The following is a 15,542-nucleotide window of genomic DNA, read 5'->3' as shown; positions in this document are numbered from 1 at the left end:
TGGGTGCTGACGAGTTGATGGGTGCAGCACACCAACATGGCACAAGTATACATATGTAACAAACCTGCACATTATGCACGTGTACCCTAGAACTTGAAGTATAATAATAAAGAAAAAACAAAATAAATAAATAAATAAAAATAAAATTAAAAATGGTGCTGGGAAAACTGGCCAGCCATATGCAGAAAACTGAAACTGGACCTCTTCTTTATATCTTATACAAAAAATTAGCTCAAGATGATTAAAGACTTAAATGTAAGACCTAAAACCATACAAATCCTAGAAGAAAACCTAGGCAATACCATTCAGGACATAGGCATGGGCAAGGACTTCATGTCTAAAACACCAAAAGCAATGGCAACAAAAGCCAAAATTGACAAATGGGATCTAATTAAACTAAAGAGCTTCTGCACAGCAAAAGAAACTATCATCAGAGTGAACAGGCAGCAACCTATAGAATGGGAGAAAATTTTTGTAATCTATCCATCTGACAAAGGGCTAACACCCAGAATCTACAAAGAACTTAAACAAATTTACAAGAATAAAACAAACAGCCCCATCAAAAAGTGTGCAAAGGATATGAACACACACTTCTCAAAGGAAGACATTTATGAAGGCAACAAATATATGAAAACAAATGTTCATCAGCACTGGTCATTAGAGAAATGCAAATCAAAACCACAATGAGACACCATCTTACATCAGTTAGAATGGCAATCATCAGAAAGTCAGGAAACAACAGATGCTGGAGACGATGTGGAGAAGTAGGAATACTTTTACACTGTTAGTGGAAGTGTAAATTAGTTCAGCCATTGTTGAAGACAGTGTGGTGATTCCTCAGGATCTAGAATCAGAAATACCATTTGACCCAGCAATCCCATTACTGGGTATATACCCAAAGAATTATAAATTATTCTACTATAAAGACACATGCACATGTATGTTTACTGCCGCACTATTCACAGTAGCAAAGACTTGGAACCAACCCAAATGCCCACCAATGATAGACTGGATAAAGAAAATGTGGCACATATACACCATGGAATGCTATGCAGCCATGAAAAAGGATGAGTTCATGTCTTTGCATGGACATGGATTAAACTGGAAACCATCATTCTCAGCAAACTAACACAAGAACAGAAAAGCAAACACTGCATGTTCTCACTCATAAGTGGTAGCTGAACAATGAGAACATGTGGACACAGGGAGGGGAACATCACACACTGGGGCCTGTCGGGGAGTTGGGGGCTAGGGGAGGGATAGCATTAGGAGAAATACCTAATGTAGATGATGGGTTGATGGGTGCAACAAACCACCATGGCACATGTATACTTATGTAACAAACTGGCACATTCTGCACATGTACCGCAGAACTTAAAGTATAATAATAATAAAAACTAAAAATAGAAATACCATATGATCCAGCAATCCCACTGCTAGATACATATTCAAAAGAAAAGAAATCAGTATATCAAAGAAATATCTGCACTCCCATGTTTTTCACAGCACTATTCATAATAGCCAAGACTTGGAAGCAAACTAAGTATCCATCAACAGACGAATGGATAAAGATAATGCAGTACATATACACAATGGAGTACTATTCAGCCATTAAAAAGAATGAGATCCTGTCATTTGTAACAACATGGATGAAACTGGAGGTCATTAAGTTAAGTGAAAGAAACCAGGCACAGAAAGTCAAACTTTGCACATTGTCACTTATTTGGGACCTAAAGAGTTTAAAAAGTTGAAATCCTGGAGATAGAGAGTAGAATGAGTGTTACCAGAGGCTGGGAATTACAGTGAGGGGAAGGGAAAGTGGGAATGGTTAATGGGTATGGGTACAAAAATATAGTTAGAATGAATAAGATCTAGTATTTGACAGCACAACAGGGTGATTATAGTCAATAAAAAAATTTTTTTTTGAGATGGAATCTCCCTCTGTCACCCAGGCTGAAGTGCAGTGGGTGATCTTAGCTCACTGCAACCTACACCTCACTGGTTCAAGCAATTCCCCTGCCTCAGCCTCCCAAGTAGCTGGGATTACAGGCGCATGCCACCATATCCAGCTAATTTTTTTGTATTTTTAGTAGAGATGGGGTTTCACCATGTTGGCTAGACTGGTCTTGAACTCCTGACCTCAGGCAATCCACCCATCTTGCCCTCTCAAAGTGCTGGGATTATAGGCCGTAAGCCACCATGCCCAGCCCGTCAATAATAATTTAATTGTATATTTTTAAATAACTAAGAGTGTAATTTGATTGTTTGTAACACAAAGAAACAGTAAATGCTTGAGGATATGGGTACCCCTTTTATCCTGAAGTAATTATTATACATTTTATGCCAGTATCAAAATATCTCTTGTACTCCATAAATATACACACCTACTATGTACTCACTAGTTTTTTTAAAATAGTCTCTTAAAGGTAACTCAGGAATGGGTCAAGGTGATATCGCCACCACTGCATGTTCTGCTACTTTCACTCTAATCCACACCATACCTGTGTAGTGTTGAAAAGGCAGAAAATGTAGCTGAAGATGATCCTGATGTTATCATCATTAACTAGCATGAGGTATGCCAGAATCCAGGTAATTCCAAAAACAACTGCAACAGATAATGTGCTAACAATCTTCTTCATGGATGAAACTTTTTTTGTGCTAGGTGAAAGAAAACAAGAAAAATAATGTAGTTCATTAGGGTTTTACTCATCAACATCATTATTACTCTCCTATTTAGAATGCATATTCAGCTGCCCATACACATTGTTCACTTAACAATATTATGCCCCAGGTGGAAAAATGATGCTAAGTCTTATATCACTCTGGAGAAAATCTGATTTAGCAAGCTTTATTTTGACTACATTGATACTTTTTTAAACTTCAGGCAAACACAGCTCCTTAACACCACAGCAGGCAAATTTCAAGAACCAACCTCTTCATTGAAATGGAATTTTAATGTTGTATTACTACAGATCAGCCAATGGAGGAATCCCCTTTTTTGGCACCTTGGACCTTCCTGAGCCTTAAGTTGATGTGGGAGAGAAAGGTTAGTTAGATCCAGAGTGATTTTCTTCCTCTTATGGAAAGTCTATGCCCCTGGATCCTGGGCTTAGCCATGTGACTTACTTTGACCAGTGGAACATTAGCAAATTTATCAAGCAGAGACTTGAAAGCATCTGTTTATTAATTTGCCTTCCCTCACACTTCTTTAGAACCCTGAGACCACTATGTTAAGAAGGCTGGACTGGTTTAATGGCAGATGAGAGACTATACGGAGCAGAGATGAGCTTTCCCAACTGAGCAGTTGCTACTAAAACCAACCAAACACCAACCACCAGACATAAAAGTGAGTCATGAAGGATTCAAGATGCCGAATAGAAACAGCACCGGTCTGCAGCTCCCAGCGAGACTGACGCAGAAGGCGGCTGATTTCTGCATTTTCAAAGGAGGTACCCAGTTCATCTCACTGGGACTGATTGGACAATGGATGCAGCCCACAGAGGGCCAGCTGGAGCAGGGTGGGGTGTCGCCTCTCCTGGGAAGCGCAGGGGGTTGGGGAATTTTCTCCACTACCCAAGGGAAGCCTTGAGGGTCTGAGCCTGAGGAACTCCTGCACTGATACTGCGCTTGTCCCACAGGTTTCGAAACCCACAAACCAGGAGATTCCCTCTTGTTCCTGCCCCACTAGGGCCCTGGGTTTCAAGCACAAAACTGGGCGGCCAATTGGGCAGACACCGAACTAGCTTCAGGAGCTCTTTTTTTTTTTTCCCCCATACCCCAGTGGCACCTGAAACACTTTTACACTGTTGGTGGGAGTGTAAATTAATTCAACCATTGTGGAAGATAGTGTGGTGCTTCCTCAAGGATCTAGAGCTAGAAATGCCATTTGACCCAGCCATCCCATTACTGGGCATATGCCCAAAGGATTATAAATCATTCTACAATAAAGACACATGAAGACACATGCACACGTATGTTTATTGCGGCACTATTCACAATAGCAAAGACTTGGAACCAGCCCAAATGTCCATCAATGATAGACTGGATTAAGAAAATGTGGCACGTATACACCATGGAATACTATGCAGCCATAAAAAATGATGAGTTCACGTCCTTTGCATGGACATGGATGAAGCTGGAAACCATCATTCTCAGCAAGCTATCACAAGAACAGAAAACCAAACACTGCATGTTCTCACTTATAAGTGAGAGTTGAACAATGAGAATACATGGACACAGGAAGGGGAACATCACACACTGGAGCCTGTCAGGTGGTGAGGGGCTAGGGGAAGGATAACATTAGGAGAGATACCTAATGTAGGTGATGGGTTAATGGATGCAGCAAACCACCAGGGCACGTGTATACCTATGTAACAAAACCGCACATTCTGCACATGTAACCCAGAACTTAAAATATTACAATAAAAAAAATTAGCCAGGTGTGGTGGTAGTGCCTGTAATCCTAGCTACTCTGGAGGCTGTGGCAGAGAATTGCTTGAACCCAGGAGGCGGAGGTTACAGTAGCCAAGATCGCACCACTGTACTCCAGCCTGGGTGACAGAGTGAGACTCCATCTCAAAAAAAAAAAGTGAGTCATCCTAGATTATTAATAAGCATCCAAGCCAGTCAAGACAGAACTACCCAGCCAACACTCAACTCATGGCAAATAATAAACATTTGTCATTCTTTACCCTTAAGTTTTGGGGCAATTTGTTATGTAGCTACTGAACACATGAAAGTTATTTGTTAAATAATTAAATCACAGTCTGCTTGTCATTATAACTAGGCCAATTTATGAATCACAGACTATCAGTCAAAATTTAGCAATATAAATTTAACTGGTATCTGGCCAAACACGATAATTTTTGTATGAAGGAAATATATCCTAATGTGCAATTAGGTACAGAAGACTTTACCAAGGTTTTTCTGCATTGCTATTAAATACACTATTTTTTCTTTTCACTCTCACCACTTATGTTCAGTAAACATACTTTTAATGTTTATCGGTGAAAATTTTTTTACCATATTTCTCCTTAATATGAACTACCATTCATACAGGAAGAATGATACTTACCCTTGATCTGTAAAGTACATATTTCAGATATAGTACCACTAGAAAAAGGTGCCCAAGTGAAGGCAACAGGCCGCTGACAGCCTGAAAGGAAATGAGTGAGTCTTTGGTGGTTTGTAATGTTGCTGAAGATTTAGTGGAAAAGCTGAGAAAGTTTCATTTTCACAAAGAAATGAACAATGCTTCTATTATAATGAAGATTCACAAGGATAAACGCCGGGTGGTACTGGATGAGGAGCTTGAGGGTATTTCACCAGATGAACTTAAAGATGAACTGCCTGAACAACAACCTCACTTCACGGTGTATAGTTATAAATATCAACATAATGGATGGGAGAGTTCCATATCCTTTGTGCTTTATTTTCTCCAGTCCTGTTGGACATAAGCCTGAACAACAGATGATGTATGCTGGGAGTAAGAATAAGCTAGTCCAGAGAGCTGAACTAACCAAGGTATTTGAAATAAGAAATATGGAAGACCTAACTGAAGAATGGTTAAGTGATAAACTTGGATTTTTCCACTAATGTGAACTTCCGTGTTTCTAAAGTATTTACGTATTGACCTGACCATACTGGAACCAGACATCAATACTTCTTTGTGTCTAAAAATGCACTGTTACTTACAGTCTGTTTTCTGCAGTAAAAAAAAAATTCTTCATTTGTGCAAAGTTTGAACCAAGAGGAAATTATCTTCATAGTAATGAACCTTTGTGTGGTGTTTCCTTGTATTGGTAATTGTTAGGTGGATTACTTTTCTCCAGGGACTTTTTGCACCCTTGTGACTAATTTCTATAACTTATGATTCAGAATTTGTTACTATTTACAGACACCATTGGAATGTACATATATTAGATTGTGAGAGACAACAGTTGCCTCCTTTTGACAAACACTGGATATTAGCAGTTTATTTATAAAAATAGCATATTATCACTTGTCAAATCATTGAAATTAATTTGGGGTCAAAGACTTGAGAGACCCAGTATTGAGTCATGAATAATTGACTGTAGTGTAACCTGCATCACAAGTACATTGGTCAGTTCTGTATCTTGTTTGGTTTCCTTTATCTTTTTAATCAAATCTAGAAACTATGTTCATCAATCACTAATTTTTAAGGTTGGGGAGTTAGATTTTATGATAGAATTATGACTGTTAGCTTTTCTCCTTATGGAAAATAGCATCGTAGTCTTAGAAATTGGTGGGTTGTAATAATCAAGGGCTTCATTCCTTTCATGTCATTTCTAAACAGTTTTGCATCTAGGTTAATAACACTTCATTTATAAAGCATCACTTAACGTCACTAATGAACCCTAATTATTTTAAATGTGTTAATAATGTGCCTTTGATTTGTTAGCTTTAAAGTTAGTTTAAGACTTTTACACTGCCAGTATTCCAGATTTGGTGAAATTAATACTTTTTTAAAGAGTCCAAATAAAATAATTTTCTAATGTGTATATGTGAAATTTATAATAAAATCAACTTCATATTTTAAAAATTCCAACTATCTGCTTGCATTGGTGAGTATACGGCAGTTGAGAGTTATAATTTTGGGCATATTGTGATTAGTTTTGTGCCATAGGAAAAAAATATCTTTAAACTTTGTCCATAGTTAATAACGTTAAAACAATAATATCACGTCTTATATCCTAAATGTCAGAAGATATTCTGAACTGGATGCCTGAAGAGTTAACTAAACCAGTCTTGTTAGATGATGGTATTCTTGGCATAAAGCAAGGATTCTGTTATTTGGCATACTTGTAGAAACAAATATATAAGTAACCATTGAATAGGAATTTGATAATAGGTCTAGAGAATCTAAAGACTAACCAAATTTGGTGAGTTAATTCTTATATTAAGAACATCTTAGTCATCTCAAAACTAGCAAAATTTAAATTTTGGCATGTTTTCCATTCATGTGCTCTTTGCATTTTATTTTTGAGGTTTCTGTGAGAAGTAAAGATAGTTGGAATTTTCATGATGTTGAATAGAACCATCTTCTGTTCCCAGCTTTGGCTTCACTAATTTAGAAGTCAGGAAGCAACAGAAAGTTAGTTGGAGATGAGGAAGTTCTAGAGTAGGTGTTTGCTTTGGTTCTTGGTGGGAAAAGATTCTTTATTCCAATTTCCAGAGAGAGAGAAAACTCACCCAGGAAGTTTAACAATTCTTTAAACAGGTATTTTGATATTGGAGAATAACATGCATATAATTCTGTAGAAATGCAAATGTAATCCAAGTGCGTGGAGAGTGTTTTTAATATTTCTGAATGAAGGAAATGGGGTTTTGTTTCACCTGGTTTGCAGCAATAAGAGAAACTAGTGCCGCAAGAATGTATTTTTAAATGAAGTTCCTTATTTTGTCTTGCATGTTTTAGTTTTGTTTATTTTTAAATTTGGAGGTCCTCCATAATGTCAGATAATATTGACCTCCCCTACTCTCTTCAACAGGAGCAAAGAGCTGTGATAAACCATGCTTTTTTGAGCTTGCCTGACTCCTAGTCAATAACATCTTTTTTGCAACACAACAGATTGAGGTTAGAGGATCAGTAGGACATTTTTATTTCATCTGTTCTATGGGAGGATCAGTAGGGCATTTTTATTTCATCTGTTCTATAGGGAGATTTACAAATCTCATGCTCTAAAGTGTTCTCAAACATTTGTATAGATTTCCCTTTCATTTTATTAAAGTTTGCATTGTTCTTTTCAAGTATATTTCCTATTTAGTGTCTTTTTTCTGCCATTCCCCAAATAATAACTCCAGGTTTCATAATTCCAGTTTTTACATTCCGTATCTTTCTGGTGCAACCATTCCCATTCAGTTTTAATCTTTCTTTCCTTTTTGGCAGCAAGTTTTTTCTTGGGACCCTCCTTCATGGTCTTCTAAGTCCGCGTTAGTTTTGAAATTGTTGGCCCTGCGTAAGTTCTGCATAGCATCTAATGTCAAAATAAAATCAACTGGTAATCACAATATTATTTAGTGTGGCTTCCATGACAACCAAAAATACATATGAAGAAAACTTCTCAGGTTAGTACGCTGAAATTCCAAAATGTCTGAGTTTTGAATAGTGATCACTTTGTTCTGGTATTGATGCAATTATATTAGGAAAAAAGTTGGTTGACTGCTTTAGTTTAATTGACTTCTAAAATAAATGTGCAAATTGTCTAGTTCTAAAAGTTTACTAAATGCCTAGTGCAGTTAAACATACTGTTGTTTAAGAGCGTGTAGCTAAATTTTTTTACTGTCATTACTAAATAATCTGTGCGCCAAAATGTGTGTCAGTACTTTTCCCTCCCTTTTTATCTCCTATTTTCGGGGTCAAATGTAGCCATAAACTATATCCTTGTCTGACACTTTAGCTAAAAACTTCCAGTTAGGGGAGTTTATTGCCAAATTAAATTTGGCTGTTTCCCCCCAACCCATACAGATATTAAGCAAGGTGTATTTAAAAAATGTTTGAACTACTTCTAAAACCTGAGCAATGTCATTAATCCATATGCGGACAAGTGATGAATAGATATTTTCATAAGAGTTTAAATGCTGTTATTTGGTGGAAGCACAGGGTAACTTGTATTCTACAAATTCAAGTATTCTTACTATGGTTGCTTTCCCTATTTGTTCAATAAACTGATAATACTGGAATCTGTAGAGTTTGAGCCGTTAACAACTTTTGTGAGGATGTGTTTCAAACATTTCTGGACAAATCTTATTTTGTGTTTCTGAAAGAATGTAATAATCTTCTAGGCCACTTAAAATCAATGGTCCCAAGCTGAAAATTCTTGAGAAATTTGTTTTTATTATGCCATTTGACATTTCAAATCAGTGCTCATATACAGTAAACTTGTGATAGAAATTGTATTTTCTTGCTTTTTGGAGTATAATTCATATAAATATAATTACTTGAATATTGTTTGAGATCATTAACATGCCAGGGCAGTTCCTGCTGATTTCGATGGTCCAATATAATCTCATTCAGGAGGCTGGAAACATTAATGATTTAGTCTTGTGAATTTTAACAGTTCTCTGTCATCATTTGAAAAAACCAACAACTGGCACAACTTCTTAAGCTGTGGTTTCAATCTCTGCTAATTCATATTGCATGTTTATTTTGGACAGTCTTTTGTTAAGCATGGTGCTTGTACTCTTTTAATTAAAATGTTAGCATTAAAAGAAACAAAAGACATAGTCCCACTAAAGATGGTGGCTTTTACTCATCTGGTCACACTAAGTGCATCTATTTGTAAGCTGGCTATAAGCTCACAGATGTGCCTGCATTTATTAAGTCTACTTAAATATGAACAAAAACTTACAGAATTAAATCTGAACTCATAGTCTCATTAGCACTGTATTCCCGTCAATTTATGCTATGGAGATGGGGTCAGGAGGGGTGGAGTATAAGTGTTTAATAGTTTCTGCTTTTTGTCTCTCCAACTGAATGTTCTTGTTGTATAGCAGGGATGACAATGAAAATGCTTTTTGGAGCCAGAAAGGTTATAGAAAGGAGAGAAGCAGCATGGATGTGAACTGGCAAATCAGAAAGCACATGACCCCTGCAGGGAATGTCAGCTTAGAGTGACCAGATATTCCAATTTTTTCAAGAGAAAATTCAATTCTTTTTTTTTTTTTTTTTTTTTTTGAGACGAAGTTCGCTCTTGTTGCCCAGGCTGGAGTGCAATGGTGCAATCTCGGCTCACCACAACCTTCGCCTCCCAGGTTAAAGTGATCCTCCTGCCTCAGCCTCCCGAGTAGTTGGGATTACAGGCATGTGCCACCACACCTGTCTAAGTTTGTATTTTTAGTAGAGACAGGGTTTCTCCATGTTGGTCAGGCTGGTCTCAAACTACCAAGCTCAGGTGATCCACCCGCCTCGGTTTCCCAAAGTTCTGGGATTACAGGCATGAGCCATTGCACCCTGCCGAAAATTTAATTTTTAAGTGAGCTTTCCAAATTTTTGTATGTTTGCCACTAATCTAAAACATTTAAGGCTGGGCTTATGCCTGTAATCTCAGCACTTTGGGAAACCAATTGAGGAGGATCACTTGAGCCCAGGAGTTCCAGACCAGCCTCTTTTTGACAGAGACTACATCGCTATAAAAAATAGAAAAAGATTAGCTGGGCATGGTAGTGTGTGCCTGTAGTCCCAGCTGCTCTGGAGGCTGAGGGGAGAGGATCGCTTGAGTTCAGGAAATCAAGGCTGCAGTGAGCTGTGATTGTGCCACTGCACTCCAGCCTGGATGGCAGAGCAAGACCCTGTCTCAAGAAATAATAATAAAATAAAATAAATAAGAAATTTTAGTGCTATTGTGTAATTCAAGCAATACATGTAAAATACAGCCAACAGGTACTGGATTGTATTAATAAAATGAAAATCCAGGGACCAGCATTTCCTCACAACCCTCTCATTTCTTTAATTATTCAAATATGATTTCTTGAATATTTAGGACAAGGGAAGAAAATTTTTTTTCTTGAAGTCTAGGTTTAGTTTTTAGTTGATCCTCGTTTTGTTGAATCCACAGATGTGGAAACCCAGGATATTGAGAGCAGACTATACTGATGTGAGAAGACGAGAAGATCCACTTTCTGAGTCAAAGTGTAAGAGAAAATCTCTCCTGCAAACCACATAGCCCTGACATTGTCTGAGTTTGAAAGCTCCTGGAACTGTGGATGTGTTATGGTGCTCTGTTAAGTGCTGGATGAGCCTTGCCTGGCAGCTTCCCATTCATTGAGAATCTTACCTTGTCAGATTCTGGTTATTCTTCCACAGCACTTTGATCGAGATTGTAATAAATATAGCAACATTGCTGATGAGGATAATGGTTACAGGTACGATGAATGACCACAACAGTGGACTTTTTGTAACACCATTGGGTTCTGGAATTGCCAGCCAGCAGCTGTGGAGAAAAAAAAATATTATTTCAGCAGACTACGAAAGGTACACATACTGGTTCCTTGTGCTATTAACATTATTGACATTCACTCAGCTGAAAGATCTGCTAAAAGTTAACATCCCTCTCCATTTTATACATTTGAGATGACTTTCAAGAATTCCACCCACTAGAAAAGTGAAATAATATACTGTAACTTTAAACTGTCTCCTATTGATGGGCATTTTTAAAATATTAAATGCTTAAAAAGAGTTTGAAAAAGTTATTTAACCTTATCGTATCTGTTTTGTTTTTGTTTTGTGGGCTTTGTTTTGTTTTGTTTTGTTTTTGGTGGTGGTGGTTGTAGTGGTGTTTTTTTCTCATCTGAGGTGAGAATAATAGTAACCACCTACTGGCACTGTTGAAAGAATTAATTAATTCATTTAATAAGAGTATTTACAGAGTACATACTATGTGCTAGAGATACTGTTTTAGACACCAAGGTATTAGCAGTGAACAAAACAAAAATCCCTTCTTTAATGAGGTTACCTTCTAGTGCAGAGAAATAGATAAAACAAAGTAAATAAAATACACAATATGTCAGATGGTGACAAATGCCATGGAGAAAAAGTAAATCAGGTAATGAGAGTAGAAATTACTGTGTATATGTGTGTGGAGTGTAGGAGTGTTTCATTTTAAATAGAGTAATCAGGGAAAACCTCATGGAAAAAAGCTGTATTTGAGCAAAGACCTGAAGTAGATGATGGGGAAGTGTGTTCCAGGCAGAAATCACATCAAGTGCAAAGGCCCTGAGGTGACAGCTTAAGAAGAAAAAAAGGCTAGCGTGGCTGAACCACAGAAAGTGGATAACATTAGTGCAAAGATACAAATTATGTAGGAACTTTGTGGGTAATTGCTTGTACCATAGACAACATGGAGAGACATGACATGATCTGCCTTGAGTTTTAAAAGCATTACTCCAGGTGCAGTGATGAGAGAACAGCATGAGCAAAAGTAGGAAATATTAGGTTGGTACTAATATTAGGTTGGAAACTGTCATTACTTTCGCACCAACCTAATAGCTAGGAGTCTATTGCAATAATATGGTAGTTTGGACCAGGAGAGGAGATGTTAAGAAATAGTCTGATTCCTGATATATTTAAAAGTAAAGCAAAATAATTTATTGATGGGTTGGATGTGGTACGCGGGGGAATTAAGAATGACTCCAAAATCTGAGCACCTAGAAGGATAGAATTACTATTAACTGGGGAAGACGATGAGATGAGCAGGTTTGGGAGGGAAGATGAGGAGATGTCTACTAAACAGTCAAGTGGAGGTGTCAGGTAGGCCCTTAGGTGTCACAATGATGTGAGAAGCTATGGCACATATTTGGCATTCAATTAATTTTATCTTCTTTCCCCTGGAGTTTTGTAAAACACCATTATTATACATTCCAAAGAATTTCTAAATTTTTTTGCATTGAAATAGTTTTAATTTAAATTATTGGAAATCATATTTCTAATCTGAGTGATCTAGGGGGAAACTGAGATGATGTTCCATTCTCTATAATGAATCTAAAAATGCAAAGGCATGCTTCCCTCTAACAGATACAATAGTAAGTCCATCCATAAATAAAATAGTGCCAAGTTTATCTTCAGGATGGTGGAGGTTGATCCGACAAATAGCTATGAACTTGAGGTCTGGAGAGCATTATAATTGGACGCAGATTAAGCGTTTAACTCCTTGACAAGTTTGCCATGGAACATAGGGAAAGACAGCTACAGCATAAAAGCAATTCTTGAAAAATTTCCCCCAATTATAATTTCCCATGTTAACCTCAACCCTTCGGGAATGCCTGAAATGGCCTACGTGGTAGTGGTACAGAAAACTAGGGGTAGAGCATTAAAGAGGAATGTGGCCTGCCCTACATTCACCCTGCAACTGGGTCTATGCAGAGACAACACTACTTCAGGTAACTGGGTCAGGGATTTCAGGATGATTGGCAGAACTGGCAGCAACAGGGGAGCACAGAGGCTCTTGAGGAGCAACTGCTAGGAGAATAACTCAGGAAAACCAAAAATAATCCCTCCTGGGTCTCAATACATCCTAAAGAAATGTGGCCCTTGATGGTATGTGTGTAGGGTGGAAGGTGGGGGAGAAAGTCCAGGAGGAGGTGGATGCTGATGTCACACATCCTTTCCTCTCTCCCCAGCTTCTCTTATTATCAGTTACCTCGTATCTTCCCCAACAACTAACACCATAATCAGGAAAGAAGCTGCCCTTAATTATTTATAGCTCAGTGTGAACAAATTTAAGTCAGTTGGCTTCTTTCTTCTGAAGACTTTTAAAGGAGTGAGTCTAGCCCTGTGCCTGGGTTAACACCAATTAATAATGCAATTTGAAGTGAATTACCTCCCCTATGAGATATTTGCAACTTGGGTATCTCTAATTAGATGTTTCTACTTGTGGTGTTAAAATTTTTAAATCTTAAACGATATTTAACCATAATCAAACATAGTGTCTGGAGGCATGAAATAAGGCCAGGCAGTCAGCTCCCCAACCTACAGTTGGGTGTGATCAGCCCTGGGAAAGAGGTGAGTTCCCAGACACCACAGCCTTCCCTTGGTGTACTTGCCCATTTCCAAAAGTTGTGCTTTCATTTGTGTTGGTTTGCAACTTCAGGTGGAATTTGGAGAAAATAATAGTTAGATTTATAAAATGAGAAGGGAAGATAAATTGAAGAGCATTTGCCATTTGGTAGCAGAAATGCATATAAAGAGTTGAGTCTCAGTTCAGCTCCACTTTCTTTTCTCCCCCACACAAAAAAAGCAAATGCCATACAGTCAGATGCTTCTGTTACAACAGTTAATTATTCACACTGGAATCACAGGAAGAATTTGTTATGTATGATAAATCATCATGAAATATTCACTAAAATCATATCAACATAGAATTGGTTTACATGAGTGAGACATATAGAGAGTGTTCAAGTTATTAAATGTTTTCACACTTGATTGATCCCTTGCAGTGACCCCAGAACAGGAATTACTATTATTGTTATTCCCATTTTCTGGATGAGAAAACTAAGATATAGGATTACTAAGGATAATACCTATTGTATCATGATTTTCAGATTCAATGAAAGAAGACAAATTTAACATAATAAAGTTCACATTTATAAATTTAGAAGTTGATTAGTTGCTTTACAAAAGGACTTATGGGAAATTTCCATGTCATCACATTTAAAATATAATGTTGTTTGGGAATTTGAAATGTCTACCACTAAACATGACAATTATAAAGTGAAATGCAAATTACAGCAACACTTGGAGTCAATATCACTAAACAGTTACACTCTTAGGTCAAACAATTGGACATTTAAAAAAATATAAACTCACATTTTCTCTTGCCTGTAGTCTAACTCCCATTGTGGATTCTTTCCATTCTGAGAATAAATAACTCCTACTGTAATAGCCACTACTATAGCTGGGACTCCTATGTGATAAAGAGAAGCACAGAATTAATGATTTATCCAGACTTGGATTAATTATAAAAGACAATACATGAATTATACAACTGACCCTCTTCAGGATGTGTGTTGTTTTCACTATGGACAATATACAAAGTGATCCTACAGATGCAGGTCGACAGTGGACATAATTTTCTCCAAGTGTTTTCCCTTCCTTTTTAGTGATGGCTCTACATATCAATCCTATTTCCGGTTTCTTTGTAACTCTTACCAGAATTGTCGTGTTTCAGCGGCATAGTTCCTCTGTGACTTGAATAAATTTAAATTTAGATATCCCTGAAACAAGTCTTCTTTTGCTGGAAACCAATACATTTTTCAAATATTTTTGCTTAAAGAGTCACTCTGTCTTTCTTGAAACATTTCTTTTAAAGTAGCTGGAAGTTAATTATTTGTGGCCTAAATCTCAAACCAAATTAATAAAAAGAGATGTTAAAGGAAATTAACGTTTTTAAGTTGGTTTGTGATATATCTCGTATTCTTGCCTTGATCATATCTGCCTCCTTCACTGGAGTATAAGCTTCTAGAGAGAAAGTATTCTTAGCAATCACTGTATTTTCTATGTCCTCTTAATTACATCAAGACCTTGGACTGTTTGGCCTTCAATAAGTGTTTGTTTAAATGATTTCCACAAAATTAAATTCCTGAGAAAGGGGAGATGCAAACACTTACCCCATCCAATTAATGAGATGAAAAGAATGAAATGCCGAGGAAGAGGCTTCATGGTCCTTATTAGAAGGAAATAGAGCTGTGCAGCACTGAGTGCATTCCAGGTAAATGTCACTAACAGAAAATAGTGCAGTAAGGCGGCAATCGCAGTGCACATGGGATTCGGGATGTTAATGGTGTCTGTCTGGGGTACGTCATTATTGTCTAAGTCAATATCATTGATGTCACCATCACTTGTCTTCAAGTTCTTATTGGAGTTTTCAATTCCAAACACAAAGAGGAGGTTGAAAATCAACATTGATATGCACAGATTGACCAAAACCCAGGTTACTGAGGTTTTTCTGACTTTCCTGAAAATAAGTAAATTCATATAAAAAATTAAATGAAACAAAACAACTGCACAAAACAAACTGCAGTGAAAT

General features: G+C 37.2%; 1 protein-coding gene and 1 pseudogene across 1 annotated transcript in view; one reads left to right on the top strand and one right to left on the bottom strand.

Moving 5' to 3' along the window:
* LOC105504671 (probable G-protein coupled receptor 128) overlaps positions 1-15,542 on the bottom strand; it is a 62,581-nt gene that overhangs the window by 25,495 nt on the left and 21,544 nt on the right. Inside the window, exons 9-12 of the mRNA XM_011932171.1 lie at positions 15,124-15,470; positions 14,324-14,420; positions 10,797-10,952; positions 2,502-2,658 (exon numbers count right to left, since the gene is read on the bottom strand). Of these exons, the coding sequence (XP_011787561.1) occupies positions 2,502-2,658; positions 10,797-10,952; positions 14,324-14,420; positions 15,124-15,470 (757 nt within the window). The remainder of the gene's footprint in view (positions 1-2,501; positions 2,659-10,796; positions 10,953-14,323; positions 14,421-15,123; positions 15,471-15,542) is intronic.
* On the top strand, positions 5,125-5,624 carry LOC105504670 (annotated as a pseudogene).

This window comes from Colobus angolensis, unplaced genomic scaffold, assembly GCF_000951035.1.
Source record: "Colobus angolensis palliatus isolate OR3802 unplaced genomic scaffold, Cang.pa_1.0 Scaffold947, whole genome shotgun sequence".
Taxonomy (NCBI): domain Eukaryota; kingdom Metazoa; phylum Chordata; class Mammalia; order Primates; family Cercopithecidae; genus Colobus; species Colobus angolensis.
Note: the sequence above shows the minus strand (reverse complement) of the source record. Positions and strands in the feature narration are given on the sequence as shown.